General features: G+C 42.6%; 1 protein-coding gene across 4 annotated transcripts in view; it reads left to right on the top strand.

Moving 5' to 3' along the window:
• Positions 1–5,076: 5,076 nt before the first annotated feature.
• The window catches only part of CSNK1A1 (casein kinase 1 alpha 1), a gene marked incomplete at its 3' end in the record, with an annotated part of 34,879 nt that continues 17,163 nt past the window's right edge, over positions 5,077–22,792 (top strand). For 3 of the 4 annotated variants that reach the window (XM_082771820.1, XM_082771818.1, XM_082771819.1), the window contains exons 1-4: positions 5,077–5,567; positions 6,288–6,394; positions 18,932–19,058; positions 20,809–20,907. In XM_082771820.1, coding sequence (XP_082627946.1) covers positions 5,445–5,567; positions 6,288–6,394; positions 18,932–19,058; positions 20,809–20,907 — 456 coding nt within the window. In that variant the 5' untranslated portion in view covers positions 5,077–5,444. The remainder of the gene's footprint in view (positions 5,568–6,287; positions 6,395–18,931; positions 19,059–20,808; positions 20,908–22,792) is intronic. The other variant, XM_082771821.1, reaches the window with a different exon arrangement.

The raw sequence follows: 22,792 nt of genomic DNA, 5'->3' as shown, positions 1-22,792 counted from the left end.
ATCCTGGCGCCTCCTGTCACGTGCCAGCACTGGTGTTGAAGCCCTGTGCTGAGAGCCAGCCTGGCAAGCACAGCCTGTGTCAGACTGCTCTGGAAAAGCTGAGTTATTTTATAACCTGGACAGGTTCCCCAGGCTGGCTCCCACAGCCTGTGCCTGGCCGTGCCAGCACAGGGGGGCAAGAACCAGTGGGCCCTGTCAGGGGCCAGGAGCACCTCGGAGGTGCCCGTGGGTGCTCTTGGTGTCAGGGCAAGAGATGTGGAGAGACCAGGAAACTGGATCTGTGGGAGATGCTCTGAGGCCCAGCATTTGTAGATGCTCTACCTCACGTTGGGTCCCAGTACCTCACCACCAAAAGCCTGATTTGGCTCCTCATGGCACAAGTTGCTCCTCTCCAGCCTTTCTCCCAGGTGCTGTAGGCCCTGCTAAACATAGTGTGTTGGGGGCCAGCTAAGGTTGGAGTGAAGCCACAGCCTGTGGTGTTGGGTAGGGAGGACAAAACCTGGTGTGAAGGACATGCTGTGGGCAGACACCCGGCATGAAGCATATGCTGCCAACAGGGCTGCGTGGGCCTCGGGAGTGCAAAGAAATGCTTGAGCAGAATGGGTGTCCCGAGACAACCTGCTGTGTTTACAGACCTGTCACCCAGATCTAGTTTAAAAGCCAAATCCCTCAGCCATGGGAAGTGACAGAAACTCAGCTGCCCCTACTGCTGAAGAGCAAAGAGATACTGAGGTGATTTTGACTGTCCAGGACTCAGGGAAACCCACTGGTGGTGTTCCAGTTTGCACTTCTGCACCTGGATTTTGACCACTGACATGAAAATTGAGGGCAAAGCCACTATGAGTTCTCCCTATCTCTGGGACAATAAACACTTCAGAGAGAAGATGGGACCTTGGGTTGGAGGGCTGGACCTCACTCATTCTTAGCTAGGGAAAAAATTCTTAGCTTAGAGAAAATATGCCCCTCTGGAGTAGGGCTGATGCTGAGTGGCAGGACTGATGAGGCAGAAGGCAGAAGATAATGGTTTTATTTCTGAAGATTTTATTTTTTCCGTGCACCCCCCTGTCCTACCTGCAGCAGTGCGAGCAGAGCCCTGGGAAGTGGCACATCCACCCTGGGTAGTCTTGGAAATTACAACTTGAGCTGAACGTGAGCTGACTGCTCCAGGGGAGAGGTTCTGCATGGCCTTTGACTTTTTCAGTCATACCTTTGTTTGACTTGCCATTTCAATGCTCCTCTCGCCCACTGAGCCTTTCGATGGCAGCCTGGGGTATCCCTGCTGCCTGAGAGGACGAGCAGCTCCCTTCTGCCCCAACTTCACAGCAGCGAGTACTTGCTGACTCAGTGCTGCATCAAGCAGCTGGTTTATTGCACTGCAAACATTCCGTTCCTTTGCTGGGATCAAATTAAGAGGTTTGGGGATGCTCGGTCACAAAGCAGGCACAAACTAAGGATGAGCAATGCTGAGGTCAAGGAGGGCCAGTCTCACTGGAGGCCGGGCCATGCAGCAGGGTTCCTGGCCCATCCCCTGGAAAAGGAGGAGAGAGGATTTATTCCTTTCACTTTATCAAGTGGTGCAGCTATAAACACTCTCTCAATGCCTCAGTGTCTCTGAAAGATGTGGAAAATAGTAATGAACAGGAGCCGAAGAGTAGCTTGTGGGAGGCTCTAAGCAGCCAGATTCACTCCATCTGATTTTGGTGCAGGGGCTGGTGTTATCCCTATCAGCAGAGAAATCAACAGTTCTTGTGTTCCCTCCTGGGTGTTCGCAGAGCACCTTTCCAGACAGCAGGGGATCTTTTTCCAGTTTTCCAACCTGACCACTCCCGTCTAGAGTTCTGGCTGACAGCATGTCACTGCCAAGAGGGGACAACCCCAGGGCCCCCTGGGGATCCTCGAGCCATTTGAGTCACTAGTCTGGCAAAACATTAACTCAGAAATAAAACCACGGGGAGGAAGCATCCAGGCAATTTTCTAAGGGCTTGGGGAGATGAAGCAACCTGCAGAAGGTCTGAATGAGGCGCTGGGAGCAGGGCAAGCAAGAGGGGAGGACGCAGAATTGAGTCACAATCAGGCCAGCTGCTGCAAAACCACAGCCTACAGTTCTCTCAACTTACAGGTTCAGAGTTTTTACTTTATATTGATTTAAATACAATCAGTATCTCCATGGCATGTACATTTGTACACATCTACTGTTTGTGTTTGTCTTCCCCGACATCTATGTATTTCTAAAGACTCAGGGCACAAGCCCAGGACAGAGGCTGTGGTAGGATTGTTACAAGGCTGGGATTGCTTTAGGACTGTCAGTATCTCTGTTGTTCAGCAAGGCAAACCCCACACGTGGTGGCACAGGATGTGGTGTGCCATGAGGGGCTGGGAGGGGAACAAAGACAGAACAGATCTGTGGACCAAAATAGAGAAGAGCAAAAGGTCTGGCATGAGAGGACTTCGGAGCTGTCCTGCCACAAATGGGGACAACCCACCAGATGAGACATCTAGGATCCTTCAGGCAGGCTGTGAGTCTCCTCCTACATCATGCCTGAATAGAGCTGTTCATTCACCAGGCTAAATTCTGCCTACCCAGAAATACACACGCACCTTTCCCCTTCATCAAAAATAAATAGACCTCTACTTGTTCCTGTGGAGACACAAGGAGAGCCCTGGGGTGGCCAAGATGTAAATGTGAAAGGTGGGCTCCACTGTGGTGCCCTCAGCCCACAGACAGGCGTGGGCTGCAGCCACCGAGAGCATGCAAACAGGAAGAGGGTTGAGGTCACCCTGGTGTCATACGGTGGGATGCTGGCCCCAGGGCTCTCCAGCTTTTCCTTCACCTGCCCGATAGACGTCAGGAGCTGCCAGGGCGGGCGGGGGGCTGGAGGCTTTCCCCACACTACTGGTCCCAGAGCAGAAGGGTGTTCCCAGGCACCTTCCTTGCTCTGGCCAGGGGTGATGGAGCTGCAGCTGGGCTGGTAAGTCTTTCTTCTCCTCTGTATCCTGGTGTTACTCTGCTTTATACTGGCTGACTTCTCCCATCTCTACATATCCTCCAGCCTGTCCTGCAGCCCTTCCCAAATTGCCTAGACTGATCTGCTTTTCAATCCCACAGTTCCTAACATGACCATGGGGCCCATTAGGGAATGTACGTTAAGAATGACCAAGAAAAAAATATCAAATGATGATTGCTGGTCTCTTTCTTTCTCTTTTCCTTTCTGTGTTTTTTTTTGTTTGTTTGTTTGTTTTGTTTTGTTTTGTTTTGTTTTGTTTTGTTTTTTTTCATTGCAGACGTTTGGGAGATGATGAGCGCCTGGACATTTATTTTTGTACTGAGCTCAGCTCGGCCAGTCCCCATGCTGTGTGATATATGTCCCCAGGCCCCGACACCGTCCCCTGGAGGCAGAGATGTCCCCCGTAAGTCAGGAGGTGGCAGCATTGCATAGCCCAGGAGATGCTGCACTCCTGCATACCCACGCATAGTCTCGTTACTGCCCAGGAGCTGCAGGCCTGTTTTTCCAGCTCCCCCAGAGGTACGTGACTCAAGCCAAACGCTTCCAGACTGCTCAAATCCCACCCAGAGCAACCATTCAAAACAACCAAACCCCGAAGGCTTCTAAGTGCACATCAGTCCTGAGCTGTTTGCAAATCACGATGAACAGTAATATGAGGGCAGCTGAGGACACAAAGGCTCTGTATTTAGAAATGAGCTTGATGTTTAAATATACCTCATTTGCCCTTGAAACTCCAGCCCCCTTAAGTGCTGAGCTCCTCCGCACAAAATCCACATTCCCTTTGAGTGACAAGAGTGCAGATATTCTTACTTGTACAAACGCTCCATTACAGCGTCGAGGTGGGAACAAGTTGGAGGCTAGCTTGCTCTCTCAACATCGCTTTCATTCTGGTACAGTGTGAGCTGATTTGGACTCTTCTGCATTTTATTTTTATTAAAGAGACAGAGGGACTTGTAGAAAAAAAAAAGGGTCTAAATTCTCTGAAACACAACAGGAATTTGGAGCTTTGATTTGCAGTGCAGGGCATTACTGCTTGCCAGTTTTCCCTCTCCTTTCTTCCTGGTCTCTCACCATGGAGTCATCCTGTAGCTAAGCGAGTCCACTACAGGAAGAAACACAGGCAAGTCACAGACTTCCCTCACTGGGTAACAGCCACATGTACATGACCCAGACTTTTTTGCACTTGTGCAGACAGAAAGTGTTTGTACCACAGTAACTTTACCAAGTTAGAAAGCAATATGGTGAGTGCAATAAAAGCCTCTGTCACCATGTAGATGCTGTTATGCTAAGAGGACGCCTCTATCTTTGTATGAACAGCTTCCTACCGATACAGCAGTGTCCTAACCTGGACCTCTTCATCTCAATTTTATTAAGTGTTAGCTATTTAAAACCATCTGTGCATAGACAAGTCTTAAAATAAAACCTTTTGTTATTCACACGGCTCCAAGTGCACCAGGAGAGCTGGAAAGCAGTTTCTCTGAATGCCCCCTTTACAAGAAGATATCCTGAGTAGACATTCCATCTATACATAAGCTACATTACTGTAGGAGCTTTATCTTTCCTGAGGACTGAATCATTTCCCAAATGTAGGCTTGCACAGCAGAAGACGCTGCTCTGATAGGGAGTGACGATGAGTCACTGGGAATTCACAGTTTTGTGTTCCTGCAAAGGAAAAACAGCGCTGAGCCAGAGGACAAGGGAAGAGAGCTCAGTTTTGACAGTCAGCAAGAAGCAGGGGCTGCCTGTGCCAGAAGCCACGCGAAGCTGACACCTGAAGGCAGGGACCACAGGTGGTAGCCTTGCCAGCTGACCATGCCCCCTGCCTTGTGTGGACCCCCAGCACACCGCCCGCTCTCCCTGCCGGCGCCTGCCCCTTTAAGGCCGAGTGAGGGCAGGTCGCCAGCCGCCCTTCCCCTTCCGCCCTCCCTCCGGCACGTCGCTCATTGGCCGTGCGCCCGCAGGCGCGGCGCCAGGCTCCTCCCCCTCCCCGCCTCCCTCCCTCCTCCCCCCCCGCCCCCTCGGCGCACGCGCGCGGGGAGGGGAGGTGGGGGGCGCGCCCCGCCCCACTCCCAGCGTGCCCCGCGCGGTGAAGAAGCAGCGGCCGCAGGCCGGGGGCATTTTGTGTCCGCGCGAGCGGCGGCTGCGAGACAAGATGGCGGCGGCCGTGCCCGAGTGACGGGGCCGGCGGCGGCCGGGAGCCAGCGGGCCTCGCGCGCGCCTTCCCCTCCCCTCCCTCCCTCCGCCGTGCCCGAGCGGCCCGCGCGGCGCCTCTCGCCTCGCTGGGGGCCCGGCAGCAGGGCAGAGCCGCCCCAGGGGGCGCCCGCCCGGCCGGAGCTGAGCGGCGGGGCCCGGCGGGCCTCGCTGTCCCCGCCGCGCCTCAGCCCGGCCCCTCCTCGCGCCCTCCCCCGCCCCGGGCCGGCCTCGGCCGCCCCTTTCGCCATGGCGAGCAGCAGCGGCTCCAAGGCCGAATTCATCGTCGGGGGCAAGTACAAGCTGGTGCGGAAGATCGGCTCGGGCTCCTTCGGGGACATCTACTTGGCCATCAACATCACCAACGGGGAGGTAAGGGCGGCACGCGCCCCTCGACCCGTTCGGAGCCCGGCGCTGCCCTCCCCGAAGCCGGTTGTTGGTTCCTTCCCCCCCCCCTTCCCCCCCCCCCCCCCGTCGCCGTCTCCGGGCCGGGGGTTCTTCCCCAGCCGGCCGTGGTGCCCCCCCCCCCAGCGCCTGCCTGGTAAGTGGTAGGGAGAAGATCGCCATTGTGGGGGAACGTACTTTGTCTCTTACCAGCGGCTGGAGGAGGCTGCCACCGATCGTCTCTGTCCTTTTGCTGTGCTGGGGAACGCTGTATCTCACATTTATCAACGGTAATAGAAACAAAGAAGATCCCTTGTTTCTTCAGTTCATTTTTACCCTTTTTTTTTTTTTTTTTTTTTTTTGCCTTCCCTCCCCCCCCCCCCACTTACGGCTCTGAGCTGTAAAGAAGAAACACCCGTGTATGTTCTTCGTCACTTACATGTTACATGGATCTGAAGACATAACATTTCCAGCTCAATTTCATGACCTGGGATGGATGTTTGTGCACAAATCATCACGATGAGGATTTTATTTAAAAAGACAACAAAGTGCGGGACATTGACCACCAAAAGCTTAAAAAATTCCACCTCAGAGCAATTGCAGCAGGGCTGTGCGGGGAATATTGAAGTTTGGTGTTCCTTAAACCCCAGTGGCAAGGCTGTGCTTGGTGGATACTCTACTCTGATTCCTTGTTCCTTCTCACTGCAGGAAGTTGCTGTGAAGTTGGAGTCTCAGAAGGCTAGGCATCCCCAGCTGCTGTATGAAAGCAAACTATACAAGATTCTGCAAGGAGGAGTTGGCATTCCACATATACGGTAGGAGTCAGTTTGTGTATGTCAGTACGGTGACTTTCCTTTAATGTTAGTAGGAGGTAGGACACCACCATTAAGAGACTTAATCTGGGATGTGTCGAACTGTTAAGAAAAATGCTTCATTTGAAGATTAACAACTAGTTATGTATATTTGTAAGCCCCCCCCCCCCCGACTCCTGGCTGTCTTTTCTTTTGCTTAAATACTGTGCTGTGAAAGTGAGATCTGCAGCAGCTCCTGAGCTATGAAAAAATCTTACAGTAACTAGAATAAAGTGTGAGATTGTTATGATGAGAGTCAGCATTTTTGATGAGTTTGAGAGTTTGGAGCTGGTACTGGAAATGGCTGCTTTCTTTTGTTGTTTTTTTTTTTTTTTTTTTTTTTGTTCCAACATGTCTTCCTCCTCCGCTCAGAAAATGGCGGATGGATGTGATTAACCCTCCCCCTTCTCCTGTTGGGACAAGGGACGTGCTCAGGCATGTATCCTTTCCTTTCATAGTTACGTGCTGCAAGGCTTGAGACTGCAGAGAACCTCAACCAGAAATGAAATGGCAGCCCCTTTCTGTTACCCGCAACAGATGCGTCACCACGATTTCAGTACAGTTAAAGTGCCAAGATTAATCCCTCACAGTTGCTTGTTATGCAGCTTCCTTGTTTCATACCCTGTTTGAAACTTTCAGGAGTTTTAAATAATTTCCTCATTAAAAGTAAATTACTGCTGTTTTGGTAAAACAGACTCCAGGAGGAGTCATTTCTCAGAGATTATTGGGGTCTTACACTGGGCAGTTTCAACTATTGAATCTATTCATTGAATAGACAAATTGAAACTTCAGTTTTCTCTAGAAACACTCTAAGACCTTTTTTTTGAAGTTTGTTACTCACTTTAAATAGTTATTTCTAATGCTTGCAGTATGGTATAAAGGGATTTGGTGGCTTGAGCTACAAAACCAGCTCCACTTTAGTTTCTGGGTCAAACTGTGGATTCCATTTAGTCTCTTAACCCTTCTTTCACTTTTTTACATGTGCATCAATGTAGCAGCCTGTACATACTGTAAGGACACAATGATTTACGGATTTTAGACTGCATTAATTTTAACAAAAAGCTATAAATGTCTGCATTTCTGAGGTTGATAGCTCCCCTGACCCTGTAAACACAGCTGACTGTAGACCTGAATGTGTGCTGGAGCTCTATAGCCAAGGAGACAGTGTTGTCTTGGCCACCTGTCCTCTCCATTCATGACAACCTTCTGCAAGAATAGAATAAACAAGCCTGTATGAAACTGAACAGTTGTAGTTTAAACAGAGTTGCTTAAGTGAAAACAGATGTGTTTTTTTATTTAGACTACCCCCTTTTCTTCAAATGGGTACAAATGGTTTTTTTTCAGAACTGAAAGAATAGAAATTGCGTATTGGAAAGTCATGACAGTGTAGTGGCATGCTAAAACAAGGATACCTGGGAAAACAGCCAATGTAAGTGGGTATCTGGTGTTTCATCACAAAACTGGAAGAGCAAGCGAGCTTTTTTTTTTTTTTGAGGGATGGGGAAAAAAAAGACTTTGATGCCATAATGAGGCTTAAAGTTTCAATTTTTTTCAACTTTTCCCATGTAGCAGGAGTGAGCTGCTCTTAAAAGTAAGCTATTTGGTTTGGTTAAAATGCCCCATGAGAGCATTTTATTTCAAAGGGAGATACCAGAAGTCATCTTGTGTGTTGAGAAACTTGTTTCTAGTTTCATTTAAAGCAGTCATCTTGTAAATTTTCTTTCCTCTGTATTTGATGTACTTTTATAAGGCTTAACTTTTTTTGTATAACCAGTAACTCTTGATTAAAAGTCTCATCACCACAGAGGAACTTTATTTAACACATTTTTTTTCCCAGTCCCAGAAAAATGAGACTATTACAATCTGGGTAAGAATTGTCAATGGAGTCCATACTCATAGATTCTTATTAGACATAGATTCTTATTGTCCTAGAGGTCTGTGATCTATTTGATAATATCAGGGAGTCCTAAAGATTTTTGCATTCAGGTTCTCACAGTGTTAATTGTAGGAGGCTTTTTGTAGAAAAGTGTTCTTCGAAAACTCTTGGAAATCTTTTTAATGTTCAGAAGCAGCAGTAATTTTAAATTTATGTATTAGATGTTGCTTGACAGATTCTTTGATTATGCTTCTGTTACTTGTTGTCTTGCTGTATGATATCTGGCAATGCTTGAAGAAATCTAAAACAGGATTTTTGTGTTTTAATCTTCTTCAAGACGAAGTTGAGCAAAATACCCTGTGCAGTTCTTCTGACAAACATTGAAACATGAGATGTTCAGTAGAATTCATGGTGCTCTGAATCGAGGGGGGAGGACTTGCCTTATGAAATGAGATGCATCACTGAGGTGCTTAACAAAGACTAGGACCGAAGTCAAATTACTGTGCGTATTGTTCCAGACAACTCAAGCTTTTCTGACGTGTTTCTGGCAACAGCGAAGCTGGGAGAACATATGAGTTTGTACTTAGGTCACTTTGCGTGTGTAATTGATAAAACTCATTCTGCCACTGTCTTATAATGATATGCTGTCCAGTTGGAATAAGCTGTTCTTGGCTCAGTATATTGAGAAAGATGAATCAAGTTGAAGAAAATTCTTTCAGTAAGTTTGTTAAAATTTCTGTAACTTGATGCCTTTAAGCAACAGCAGCATAAATAGAGCATTTAATAGAAAACCTAGGAATCGTTCCTAACTTGTTGTCATTCTGTATAAACTGGGCTCAATAGCATTTTTTAGTACTTCTGTGGGATTAACTGTGAGCTTGCTTTCACTTGTGGAGAGAGGTGTTGCTACTTGCACTGCAACAATGTGTTGTTTGCACATAATGTAGCAGAAACTGAGAATGTGTTATATTCTATGGATGTTCTGCACACCTTTACATTCAGAAGAGGATCTTTGACTTTGCTCTTTCTTCTTTTCTGAAAGAGTAGGGAAGGTTCTGAACTTCTCTGAAGTTTCACAAAACCTTACAAACTTAGTGGTAAGGTTTTGATTCACAAATTTTGGTTGTATTAATGTCATTTTTGACAAGAGGCTCTTGAACCAAGCTTAACATCTAACAATCTGATCTGCCTTTAGGACACAATGCAAAGTCTGCAATATTCTGGTAGGCTTATTCTCATTGTTCTCAGCCATCAGCTCCCCCCCATCCCCCCCCTGCCCCCTTTTTCAGTAGTGTTTTTATCTGTAATCTTCTTGTTAACCAGACACAGATCCTATTAGTTTGGAATATCTGCCTTTATTATGAAGCAAGGTGTATTTGAGTTCAGAATATTTTGTTTATAGTGTAAATCTGTTAAAGCAGACTTTAAGAGTAATTGTTTGAATGATCTATGTCAGCCCCTCTTGATTTTTGCCATTTCTGGTAATTACCAACTATTGTTTGTGTCTGTTATGAAGATTATCTTTAGGTACTCTTTCTTTTATTTTAAAAGAAAAATGGACTTCAGATTTTTTTCCTGATAACATATTGGGATAACTTGTTGCCTACTTACCATTCATTTCTAGTGGAATGCTGGATCCATCTGCACCTATTGATGAGGTATTGGAATTATTTTGCTTAAGAGCAGACAAGGCTGAAGAGATACAGTACTCAGTTTTATGTGTGGCTAATTAAGGTGATACTTGTTTTTAAGCTTACAAATTATTAAATTCAAAATGTATTGACTTAATTTTTCTTGCAACCTGAACAAGTAAATTCCTACTCTTTAAGTTCTTACAAAATATTTTGAAGTGGGGAAACTGAATAATTGAATATTGTCACCTATGTATTGCTACATAATCTACTAAATAGCATGTAGCATGTTAAAAGTTGCAGGTCTAAAAAAAGTCTGTAAAAGCATCTAAAAGTTTTGCTCTTACTGGTAACTTTCTGCCATGTTGCTGGATAGTCTGTTAGTAACAGACTTCACCCATATTCCATCTTCACTAAATAACACATGCAGTGGAAAAACATGGTCAAGCTTGGTAATCTTAGAGTTGTTCTTGTAACAAATTTTTCCCCAACTACTTTAAATTTTGATCTCCTTAAGCAGTGCTTAAAAAATTTGTAAATATACTCCTCTAGACCTTCATGCTGAAGGGCAACACCGTCGTGACTGAAGGACAAAGCTACTCTAGTAGTTAAGAGGAAGACTCTTGTACCGGTAGCTCAAAGTACAATCGAGAGCTGGTCTTTGAAATGAAGCCCTGATGTGTTTCTGCTGGGAGAATGGACATCTTGAAACAAACTCTTTTTTAATGCTTTATGACTACCTAAGCTTCTGTCTTAATTGGCCTTCACTGGTCTCCTTAGGAGAGGCCAAGGGAACCCATTTTGAAAATAAACTTTTAAAAAGTTTATCTTTTTAAAAAAAAAAGTTTATCTTTTAAAAAGTTATCTTTTTTTTGTAGTTTGATTTTCCTCTAGTCTTAGCTCAGCCTTTGCAGAAACAGCTGCAAAGGTATGCACTTTCAGTTCGGTGTTACTCAATTTGGAACAGATGATCAGCAGAGGTCCTACTGAAAGGGTCTGTTTTCCTCAGCAATTCCTGTAGATTAATGGCTTACCTTCTCAACTGAATTGAGCCTTTTGATTTCTATGGAAGAAATTTGACTTATGTTCTCCTTGCTTCCTACCAGCTGTTAATTTACTTCATTAAACAGCTAGCAAAGCAGCAAGTTGACTACTTGGAAGTATGCATGCAACATAACACTAGGCAGATGAAGTAACACTTTTGCTTGGCAGATAAGTTGCACTGGCATACTTCATATATTCATATTTTTCTCATAACTGTACAAAAAGTGGTACAGCTCTTTATTTATAGAGCCTACCTAACTTCATAACATAGGGTGTTCTTTGCTGTTTCTTTATTTAGTACTTGGGTGGCCTAATTCATACTCACCATGGCAACTAACGTTAGGTGACATCTGTTAAATATTCCACTTCAGTATTGCATTCATGCAATATTATGTTAAGTTAATTTATATTACTGGTTCCCACCCAGCTAACAGTTGAGAAGTGCTTTTCCAGCTTTGGGAAAGGCACACTAGAGATGTAAAATACGTGGGAATTTAGACATGAATCTTATAACCATAGATTGCCTGCCTTGTGTGTTGCTTCCGTATCTGTTAGAACTCTAAGTATATTCTGCCTGTGAAAATACTCTAGAGATCTTTCTAAAGCATTTTAATTTCTTGGATGTCTCTCCTGAGAAGTCTAGAACATGCAACCAGAAGGGATCACTTTGGGCCTGTTCCAGCTCATTTTGGTTAACATCCTGTTCTTTCTGTGAATCAGGCACAGTGTTAAAACTTCCCAGGTTAACACCCCAGGACTCATTTTGTGCTCAGAGAGAGCTTCAGTGCCTAAAGATGAATGTTATGTTTATAGGCAGTCGGGGCCCACTTATTTCTTTCTTATTCTTTTTTAATAGCCTTCTCCCTCTTTACAGCCCTCCCATATCTGTAAAGAACAGTTGTGTAACTTCCTGGCTGTGTTGCTGAGCTGCGTGAATGTGTGATTACAGGGGTCACCACCTTCCCATCCATCTCAAAGTCCTGTCCCTGTTCTGATTTGGATTTCCTTTCCTGGGTGTTGGTGACAGGGCTTTTATGTTGCTTGCCACATGAAGGAACGTCAGTGCCTTAAGCATTGATATCAATTGTCTTCCAGTTTCTGTTGAGCACCTGTACTTTTATTAGTTAGGATTGCTTATTTTTCAGTGAAGCTTGATATTGGAAACCTATGATTATAGGGAGGTCTGTGTTTTTGCTTTAATTTTATCATCTGACTAATGCCTAGTTCAGAAATTTACATAAATGACTTGGTGCTTGCAGAAGTGGAATAGAGTTCCAGAGCATTCATCAGTTTAGTGTCATTTGGTTTTCTTTTGGATTTCTGAATCATTTGTGCTTGTGAGGCCTTCCAGACTTAAATATTTGTGCTCATGTGCCTGCTGACTTGTCAAACTAATCAGTAAAGTGAATTCAGGTAATTGCAGTAGTTCTTTCCAGCTTGCTTGTTTGCTGTAGAATCATAGAATCATAGAATATCCTGAGTTGGAAGGGACCCTTAAGGATCATCAAGTCCAACTCTCGACACCGCACGGGTCTACCCAAAAGTTCAGACCATGTGCCTAAGTTCACAGTCCAATCTCTTCTTAAATTCAGACAGGCTCGGTGCAGTGACCACTTCCCTGGGGAGCCTGTTCCAGTGTGCAACCACCCTCTCTGTGAAGAACCCCCTCCTGACGTCCAGCCTAAATTTCCCCTGCCTCAGCTTAACCCCGTTCCCGCGGGTCCTGTCACTAGTGTTAATGGAGAAAAGGTCTCCTGCCTCTTGACAACCCCTTACGAGGAAGTTGTAGACTGCGATGAGGTCTCCCCTCAGCCTCCTCTTCTCCAGGCTGAACAGGCCCAGTGCTGTACCTTAATTTTGTTTTAATAGCTTTTTTTTCAATCTACCTTAATTCTTCTGGCAATCTCTACTTTGTGTCACGTGAACTATCCATTTGGGGTTTGAAAGCCAAAAGGCTGGGAAACACTGCATGGAACTGGACTGAGTAATAATAGGGTAAAATAGTATGAATGAGGAAAGCGGCAAAAGTTAATTTGGACTTCTGACATTACATTGACCTTTTTTATTGAATGCAGGTATAATGGGTTTTGGATGCCTTTTCATCAATATTTTGAGAAGTTGTTGCTTAAATTCTGGAATATAAAGGTTAGAATGTACCTGTCTAAGTCTTGTCACAGAATTCCTTGCACTGAGACACCAGGAGATATTTTTTTGTCTCAAACATGAGCGTGCCTGGCTGCAGTTCTGTATGTAATTCCAGATGGCTGTGGCCTCCACTGGGCTATTTGATGATCATAGTCAACTTCACAGAAGCCTTTAGCAGAAGTTAAGTTAGTTGACAAAAACAGGTGTCTGAGGAGAGCCTTTATGAAGTTGAAACAAAAGTCCAGTTATAGCTGCTTTGATAGTAGGAAAAACTGCTTGTGACAGTGAGATTATGTTCTGGTTTTATGTATGTAATAGGCTGTAGACGTAATGAAGTTGCATTAAGCCTTCACTGCCTTCATGGTTCTAGAGTAATTGGGATTTGGGCTTTCTTTACCAATGACTAATAGCTGTACAGTTATTCAGAACTTTAGCTTGTCTAAATTTGAGTTTTAAAGCTTTTTTCATGTGAATTTCCTGAATCTGTTTATTTAGTGCTTGACCAGTTAACACAGCTTTGACGGTTATAATTACAAGACAATCAGTGTAATGGATAAAAATGCTGGATATCTAGTAAAACTGTAAAGTGGTACAGTAGACTGTAACTGGGCTTCTAATGTCCGTTTCTGAATTCTGTTAGCCCTTTGCTGACCTCTCTGCAAACTGATCTACTTCAGTTAGGCACTCTGAAGGAAAGAAATGCAAAATGTGAACAATGTTATGATGAATAAAATGTTTTATCTGTTAAAAGTTCTGTCATTGACATTATTTAGGAAACATGCAGTTGCTGAAATAGACACCAGATGACTTTTTGAAAGATGCAGCTCTGAAAACAGAATAAAATTAGGTTTGGATACATCTGATCTATATAATTTGCTACTAAGCACTAGATGTGCATCAGTACTTCACTTGCTTGTTGTGAGGTTAGTTAAGGCAACGAAAAAAGTTGGAGTAAACTTTTACTTGTCATGTGATCTGGTATCATACCACTTTACAGGATTTGGAAACTAAATAGTGTTAAACCACTGTATCATGTGACTTAGTTGTCAGGAGCTAAAACCCTAAAATTCAGGATGTTACAAAATGTTTCAACTGTATGCATGCACAGGAGCCCCCTGTCAGGCTGCTAAATGACATGATTTGGAAACTTGTTGACATGGTGAGTCTCCGTCTTCTGAATTAGACAAGTCACTGAAGTCAGATCAAGGTCGCTGTTATATCTTTAACTATGCTTTAAGCATGAGAGCTTCAGAAAGGACTTTTTTTTTTTTGCTGTGTTCTCACTGATTTGTAGGCTTGAACAGATAAGGCAGGGGAGAATGACAAAGCATTTCCATGCACGCAATGAGTTGGGGCACGCCTTACAGCTTGAATATGGACCGTGGTTCTGTGTCAGGCATTACTGTGTTACACTGCATGCTCAGAGATAAACTCTGAGCTCTTAATAATACTATCCTGCTAATATTTTGTGAAGCCTTCAGTAAGGTGTTCTACATCTGTTTAGCAAGCTGATAATCTATATTTTGCCTTTTTTGGCATAAGGAGGTATAGATAGACCTGTGCTACACAATTAATATTCTCTGTTTATGCAGTATGTCCTAATGGGATGTGTTCACTGGAAATGAATTAAATGAATTTTCCTAGTCTAGGAATTACATGTCTCTTTTGAAAATTTGTGGTGTGTAACTCATACGTGGAGTCATTATCTAACCAAAGTGAACTGTCAGGTAGTTAAATCTCTTGTTCACAGAATCACACAGAATTTCTAGGTTAGAAGAGACCTCAAGATCATAGAGTCCAACCTCTGACCTAACGCTAACAGTCCCCACTGTTCTTGCTTTATAGAACTCTCCTTGCTTAAAATGTATTGCTTCTTTAACTTTAGTATGAGAGAGCAGATCATTGCTTCCAGATTTGCTTCAAAAAAGTCCATGGAGTTTGAAGAGACACTTGGAAACTGTGTTCTGAGATGCTGGTAGCATCTAGTAGTTGCTCAGGGCTTTGTATTGATTATTCCTCATTCTAGTAGTTCACTCCTTGTCTCACTGCTGATGCGGTGTTGGACCTCCTAAAGATTTCCAGTTGAGAGACTAGCATTTTTTCATAGGGGTGTCCTGAATTTGTTGCCATATTCTTTTGCACTTTACCCTCATAGTATTAATACTTAAATGCCAAAGTGCTCGTCCAAAAGGTGCGATCGTATGCCATCCCACATTGATTATGAAAGTAAGGTATGCTTGCCAAGCTCTTAAGCATCATAATTTCCAAGGCTTCTTAGCAAGAGCCAAGACTTCTAACATTTTCACTCAGCACTGCCAGTAGTAGTAGTAGCAGCTATGAGACGCACTGCAAATGGACATGATGTAGCCGTACTTCTTAATCCCATTTTGCCTGGAAGTGTTCCAAGGGAAATGAAAACTTACTTGCAGTGTTAGCAAAGTAAATAAAGCACACGTTACTCCCATGCTTTTCACCAGTGTAACATGGTCAGATTAAAATTTTCTCATGCATATGTGGAAGTAGGCTAAATGGATGTTGTTCAATCAACCTGAATTACTGCGCATCCCAGGCAAAGAGACCCCTATAGAGGAACCAACTGCTTCTCAAATGTTTTTGGGAACAAAAACATTTTGTCCTGGGGTAGGCTTTTCTTTCATCAGCTTCACTTTTTTTTCCTAATGCTCTAACAATTTTCTTCATTTAGTTGAAAGCTGATATACGACCCTTTGTAGTGCAGTCTCAGGCATTGAACCATTACTGCACTGACCAATTAAAATTAGCTTCTGAAACAGAGTTTCCATTTCTTCAGGAAAGTCATGTTTTATCTTTATCTGGATTTAATATATACAGTGGCAGGCTTTAGAATGCTTGGATTCAGCTTGTAATTCTTGAGACTTTTTCACAATAAAGCCAAATGTCATCGGAAAGAACAACCAGGCAGATCATCAGGTCCAGTTCATGTTGCTCTGGATGCCCCTAATGTTTCATTTTGAAATGTGACTTATGAGGTGGTTTTTTTTGTTTTTTTTTTTGTTTGTTTTTAAGAGAGTTTTGCCAAAACTACTCAGCAGTTTGCATAGATGACTTTGGTAGGAACCAAGAAGTAGGCATATTGAGCACTTCCTGAAATAAAGCTGGCATACAGTTGAATAAGAGAGATGGTTGACAAAAGCTCATATTGAATTTCTACATTGTATATTTAAAATACTGGTTGTGGTTGCTTTTGCTGTTAAAACTGGTTTCTAATAACTCTTGAAAGTGCCTACCTAGGCAAGTCTTTTCAGCTCCTAAGGGTACAAGATTCATGGCTTGGTGTCAGATTCCAGTGTAAATAGTGCCCTTCTTACAAGTCAAGTATTTTATCGAGTAATACTACATACTGTGCTTTTCCAGTTGAGTCAGTTTAAGTTTTTTGTGTATCATAACTTCAATGAATTTTAGAAGGCAAAATACTTACAGTATTGCTATCATTGATTTGCCAGAGGAAGATGTTTTATTGGCACTTAATTGGAATGACAACTTTAAAACCTATAGTTTCTGTATCACCTCCTTATGTAGGGAATGAAACTTGTCCTATACTGACCTGTTACACAATGACTGGTCCACGACCCACATATAATAACTTCATAATGCATTGTTATAAACCTGAAAGTGCATGTTTCCACCAGCATCCTGACACTGGGGAAGGTACAGCTAGTAGTTCCTGAACCAAATGTGAATATTGAATCTGTTCTTTGCATCCTGCAAATATTTTAGTTTAACCTGACAAAGCTTGGAATCCTTTGTGAGAGTGCCAAGGAATTTGTCAGCTTTATCAGTAGTAACAGTCTTCCAGACAACTGTGCATTAGTCTCCCGCAGTCATGGTTTAAAGTGGAAGTAAAGTGTCTGTATGGCTATTTCAGGCCCCAGCTACCATTGGGCTTGGAGTGAAGTTTGGTATATTTTTTTTCTTTACCTTCACTCTATTGCTCTGGAGTATCTTGGTGTATCGGCTGCATCAATATTGATAGAAATCGAATCTCTTCCAGAAGACAGCTAGTCACTACCTCATCCATAGACTGCTTGTACGAGGTCCTTGTCCTACGGACTCTGCCATCAAAGGCAAAATGCAGCTTTCTGAACAATAAGGTGTTAAATCTTTGCAGTGATGTACTAGTACTTAGCACAGCTTCTGTAATAGTATTTCTCATGCATGCCTCCCACTTAACAATAGGTATCTGGAATGTGCGGAAGGGCATTAGAGGAGAATATTCAGGTTCAGTGCCAACTTCAAGTATGGGAGTTCACAGCTGAGACCTGCAGAAGTAAAGGGTCTTCTCATACAGCTTGGGAGGTGAAGTGATGCTTCCTCAGCTGCACATAAAGCGAGACAGTGCTATGATGGGAATGCCAGATGTGGACTGGAAGGAAAACTATGCATGGAAAGCTTTCTGCTCATCCTCAGTGTTGTTAAACCTAACTTTTTACACCAAGTTGACATACCAGGCATTTAAGGGTTGATCCCATGGTCTGTTTGGCTGTGGTCGAAGGTATATATCTACATCTGTATCTTTCATTTTATGAAACTTAAATGTTTTTACCTGTATAATGAAAACCTAGTGAAGAGCCTTTATCTACTTAATAGTGTAGTAGAGCTTGATTGATATTTATTTAATTTGATTGAATGAATTAGGAGGTAGAAAGAATTAACTGCATGAACTCCTTTGGTATGCTGCAGAGATGTCCTACCTGAAAGCAAAGCCTAAAGCAATTAGCACTATTTCTGTGAAATTAAATAATACAGGAAACTAATAGGACTGTAAGGTGTTCTTCAGATTTCAGTTCAGCTACATACTGATACCTCAGTATATTGACACGTGGTGGCTTCTGCTTTGGTTGTTAATTCTGCTGTTTTGGTTGTTGCTAAACAACAACAGTGATGTTTCCACTTCAGAGAAACTTAAATGTGAACACGTACAGTTCTTATTTTATCTTCTGTTTTGTACTCAAACTTCACTTCCAGGAAAAATGAGAGAGAATCCTAGTTTTTAGCTAGCTTTCTAGACTGTGACAGGGCACTGCTGGCTCATGCTCAGCAAAGAGGGCTAGTGATACCCTGGGCTGCATGAGGAGTGTTGCCAGCAGGTCAGGGGAGGTGCTCCTTCTGCTCTGCTCAGCACTTCTGGAGTGGTGTGGCCACTTCTGGGCTCTTCAGAGTAATGGAGACATGGATATACTAAACAATCCAGCAAGCAGCTGCTAAGGTGGTTAAGGGGACTGGAGCATCTTTCATGAAAAGCTGTCTGGACACGGATCTGGGCAGCTGGCTCTGGGTGGCCCTGCTTAAATAGGAGGCTGGGCAAGATGACCTCCAGAAGTACCTTCCATCCTCAGTCATTCTGTGGCTCAGTTTGCTGCCTGTTTTGTTGAATATTACCCTATTAAAGGAGGTGAAGCAGGGAAAGCATTTCCTACTATAGCAACTAGAAATTAAACTGCTTAGGTGCTGAGTTGAGTTAGTTCTCTGACTAAAGTTAACCATTGTACTGATAGCTGTCTTAGAGTTGATGGCAAGAGGAGCTCATGCAGGTGACAGCTAAGCCCAGAGAGCTTGGAAGCAATAAGATACATGTTACAGAATCAAGTTACTTCTCCTAGAACGTTGTTCTACAAGCATATCCATTTTGAGGGTGATCACTTGATCACTTCTGTATGTTCAAAAGTATAACTTAATCTAATTGATGCCTGTCTCACCAATGCTTACTGATGACTGAGATTCAAATTTGTACAGTTCATGCTAACACTGAATAAATTTTTGTTGCAGGTGGTATGGTCAAGAAAAGGATTACAATGTTCTAGTTATGGATCTTCTTGGTCCCAGCCTTGAAGACCTTTTCAACTTCTGTTCTCGCAGGTTTACGATGAAAACAGTACTTATGCTAGCAGACCAGGTATGTGCAAACCTTACTGTGACAAAGTTAAAAACCCTGAATTATTTTGTGCAATGTGGTTCTCTTTCAGTTGGTTAAATGTGTTGAGCAGTGTTCTACATGGCTAAACAAACACTGGACCTCTGTAGGAACAAAGTAATGTTAGGCTTCTCTGTGCTCTGGCCTACAAAATGAACCTATAGTGGGAGTGTGATGGAGATACCAACTCCCTGATGCTATGGATCCAAGAAATGCTGTTTTAAAGGGATCTCAGAAGTATAGTTTTAAACTATGCAGGCAAATAAGAGTGAATTAGTTGCCAGTAGGAGGTCTGAAGCAGCCTGTCCTTAGGCATGGTCTGATTCAATAAGAAGTAGTTGTTGGTCAGCTGTGTTGACAGGTGGACAATGTGCAAGACTAAGGGTCTGTTCTCATTGAATTTCACTGTGCTCCCAAGCTCCTGTAATTCCTAGTACCAGACCATGAGCTAGTAAATACTGGTTTGGTCTTTGTTGCGTTTAAGAAGGTTCATTGTTGAGATGCCACCTCAAACCTAACGAAGGCCTTGCAGGTTTGTTAATTAAGACATCAGGAGTGCCTATCAGTTTAATTGCAAAATACCAATTGCTAGAAAAAGACTTTGTCATGATACCATGTATTGTATTTGACACAGCTATATGCTGAATAGCAAGCAGCTTGATTGTACAGTTACTTGAAGGCAGTAAGGGATTCATGAGTCAAATTTTCAGTGGTAGTTTAAATTTCATCTAATATTATTTAATTGATGTTAGTACCAAGTTGTCACTTGGCCAGATGCTTGTAGCAACCCAGGCTCATGGCCAGGGAAGCTCACAGCAGTTGTATGGAGACAAGGTCAGCTGTCCTTTTTCTCAGCTGCTTTAAATGACTAGTGTGCTTGCTCTAGGAAGAAGCATTTGCCCGCTTGCTTAGCTAGAGTCAGGATGTTACAGAGATATTGGAGAATCTGGATAGGTCTTGTCTGGTACTCGTTTGTATAGTAAATGCTAATTAGTTATCTGGACAACTACATACAGCTGGAATGTAGGATGTCAGTGTATGAAGGTGGCTTTTAGGCCATAGTACAGTAGAACAGCTGCTAAGAATGTGATGTTTTAACAGTTCCACTCGCTAAAGACTGCATGAAGTGTTTTAATAGCTGAAAAGCTATACTATAAAAACTTGTGTGCTGTGTGCTCACATACAGGAAATAGCATGACCATCTATGATGCTATAGTTGTATTAGAACTTGTCTTTAGCAGCTGCCATTCTTGGATTGCAATAGTCTAGATAGGTTAGTGTGGGCCACGATAAAGTTGTTACTTGCTCTACAAAAAATACCTGGGAAAGTGATGCTTAAGTGAATAACTAGCTGAATAGCCAGTGGGGTGGGACATCATGTGGAGAGACAAGCTTTAAAATTCTTATGGTAGGTATAGAAAAGCTGTGTTTGAACTCAAAAAAGTAAATTACCCTTTAATGGGACACTGTAATTAGAATTAGAACTTGAATGTATGGGAAATAATTTGAGGTATTTGATCTTCAAGCTCCTGACAAGGATTATGGAATTTTAACATGTAAAAAGATAAATTTATTTGAAGAGCATATAAAAGACTTTATTTTCATCAAACAAATTATAAACTTATATTGCAGAGGACAGTACCACTAAAAAGTCATGCTATAATTGAAGGTTTAAGCTAATTGTATTCATACTGAATCTCACCTGTTCTTGTTGGTGTTTTGTTTTTTACAGATGATCAGTAGAATTGAATATGTGCACACAAAGAATTTTATACACAGAGACATTAAACCAGATAACTTCCTAATGGGTATTGGGCGTCACTGTAATAAGGTTAGTTGAATGCTATGTTCAAAAGATCCAAAGAGAATGGCTGTTACTTGATTAAAGCTCCACAGCCTGGTTAAAATTCATTGCTGAAACTGATGTTTTGGATGCTAAACTATGATTCTTTGATGTGAGAACTTGGATTTGTTACCACTACTAAATAGAGTGGCATACACATGGGTTTCTGACCTGCCCTCTGAGATGGACTTGATTGCAAGATGGTTTCTAGGCTTGCAACAGATTATAAACTAATCCTAGAGAATGCTTTGTTACTTTTATCAATGATGGAGTTTCATTATTGAGATGACTGTTGTAATAGCATTTTTTTCTCAATGATAAAGTCAAATCTGTGGCTTTGGGGATGACTTCCTGGGATGAAAAGAAAGTACCAACGTGGGATCTCCTGACCTACCAGTCATCAGGGCATTATATCTTACAGTGACAGACTGGTAATTCTTCAGCCACCAGAATTGTGGATAAGACTCGTAGTCAACATGTAGATCAATTGTCTATAAGTGAATGAATCTATGCCAATATGTGAATGGAAAACTTTAGAGTACCTGAATATGTTATACAACAAAATACTCAGTATGTAAACAAAAGGTGGGTGGAGGAGGGGTGGGCTGAAGTTGTTACACGTTTGGGTGGGTAAACATAGTCAGAAGTGCATGTTTGCAGTTGGGGGGAAAGTTTTCTTCTATATAAGGTTTTATTTTTAGTCTTGAGTGAAATATGCTTAATCCTGCAATTTGTATGTCAAGCTCGGGCAGACAGGCAGCATTGGCAATGCATTAAGCATGCTACTTAATAGAAATTAACTTCAGAACAAATGTACATGATCAAGCTGTTTATTGGAAGCAAGATTCCCACTCATTTTCTATATATACCATTAGAGAATGTCTAATCTCTAGGCACTACTAGTGTTTAAAATGTTTACCTTTGTTTGCCTGTATGAATGCCAACTTTGGGGCCATGAACATTAGAAGGAGAAAATCTTATTAATATTTAAGGTAACAGCTCTTGTCTGAAGAGGTGCAGTGCACTGAATGTTTAGATACAACCATTGTTGGAAAAGCTTGTAAGTTTAATTGAAAGGTAGTCTTTTTGTAATCCTGTTGCTGTTAAACTTTGCTCATTCCCAAGTTTCATACTTTCACTCTGTAGAGCTCCTATTTTTCTCTGCTGTGTCAAGCAGTTAGGCTCCTTAATTTTCTGGCAAGACTTGGAGTAAAAATAAAGCTTTATTTTTTTCCTAGCTCTAGTTCCTGTTTTCCAGTTCTTTTTGGACTGTTTTTCTATGCTTTTGCACAGTCATGCTAGGTTGGCATTGCTGCCCTCTGTTTCATCTTGTGAATTAGTGGCCTAGAAGGTGCTGCTGTGCTTATTCTAGTGGAAGAACACATTAGATTTGCATCAGCTGGAAAAAAGCCTATACATTATTTTTCTTCTTTTCCCATTAGTATATTAACTAGGGAGCCATGCAGTGTTACGGTGGCAAATACTTTCTGTGAGCATGGGCTTTGTTACTGATACAGAGGTTTAGAGATCAGAGATGCTTGACAGACTCAATAGGTTAACATGAGCAAAAGGAGAATTGGGTTGCTTCAGTTTGGAACTAGGTGTTTTATCTAGGGAACACTTGCCACCACACAGTATTTAATTTTCTAAAAGTATAGTGTGATTTTTAAAGATGACTACACAAGTTAAGGAAAATACCAGCCACAAATACTAGAATAGCATGGTAATCTTGTTCCAGTAGCTTCATGTCAGTTTTTAAAAAACAAACTTTTTTTCAAATTTTAATTCGGTGATTGGGAGAGATTTGGCTCCCACTTCAAAAGATGAATTTTCAGCTCTACTAGAAATAAGCCCTGCATGCTTATGAAAGTAA

Source organism: Aythya marila, assembly GCF_965140915.1.
Source record: "Aythya marila genome assembly, chromosome: 14".
Lineage (NCBI taxonomy): Eukaryota > Metazoa > Chordata > Aves > Anseriformes > Anatidae > Aythya > Aythya marila.
This window is presented reverse-complemented; position numbering and strand designations above follow the sequence as displayed.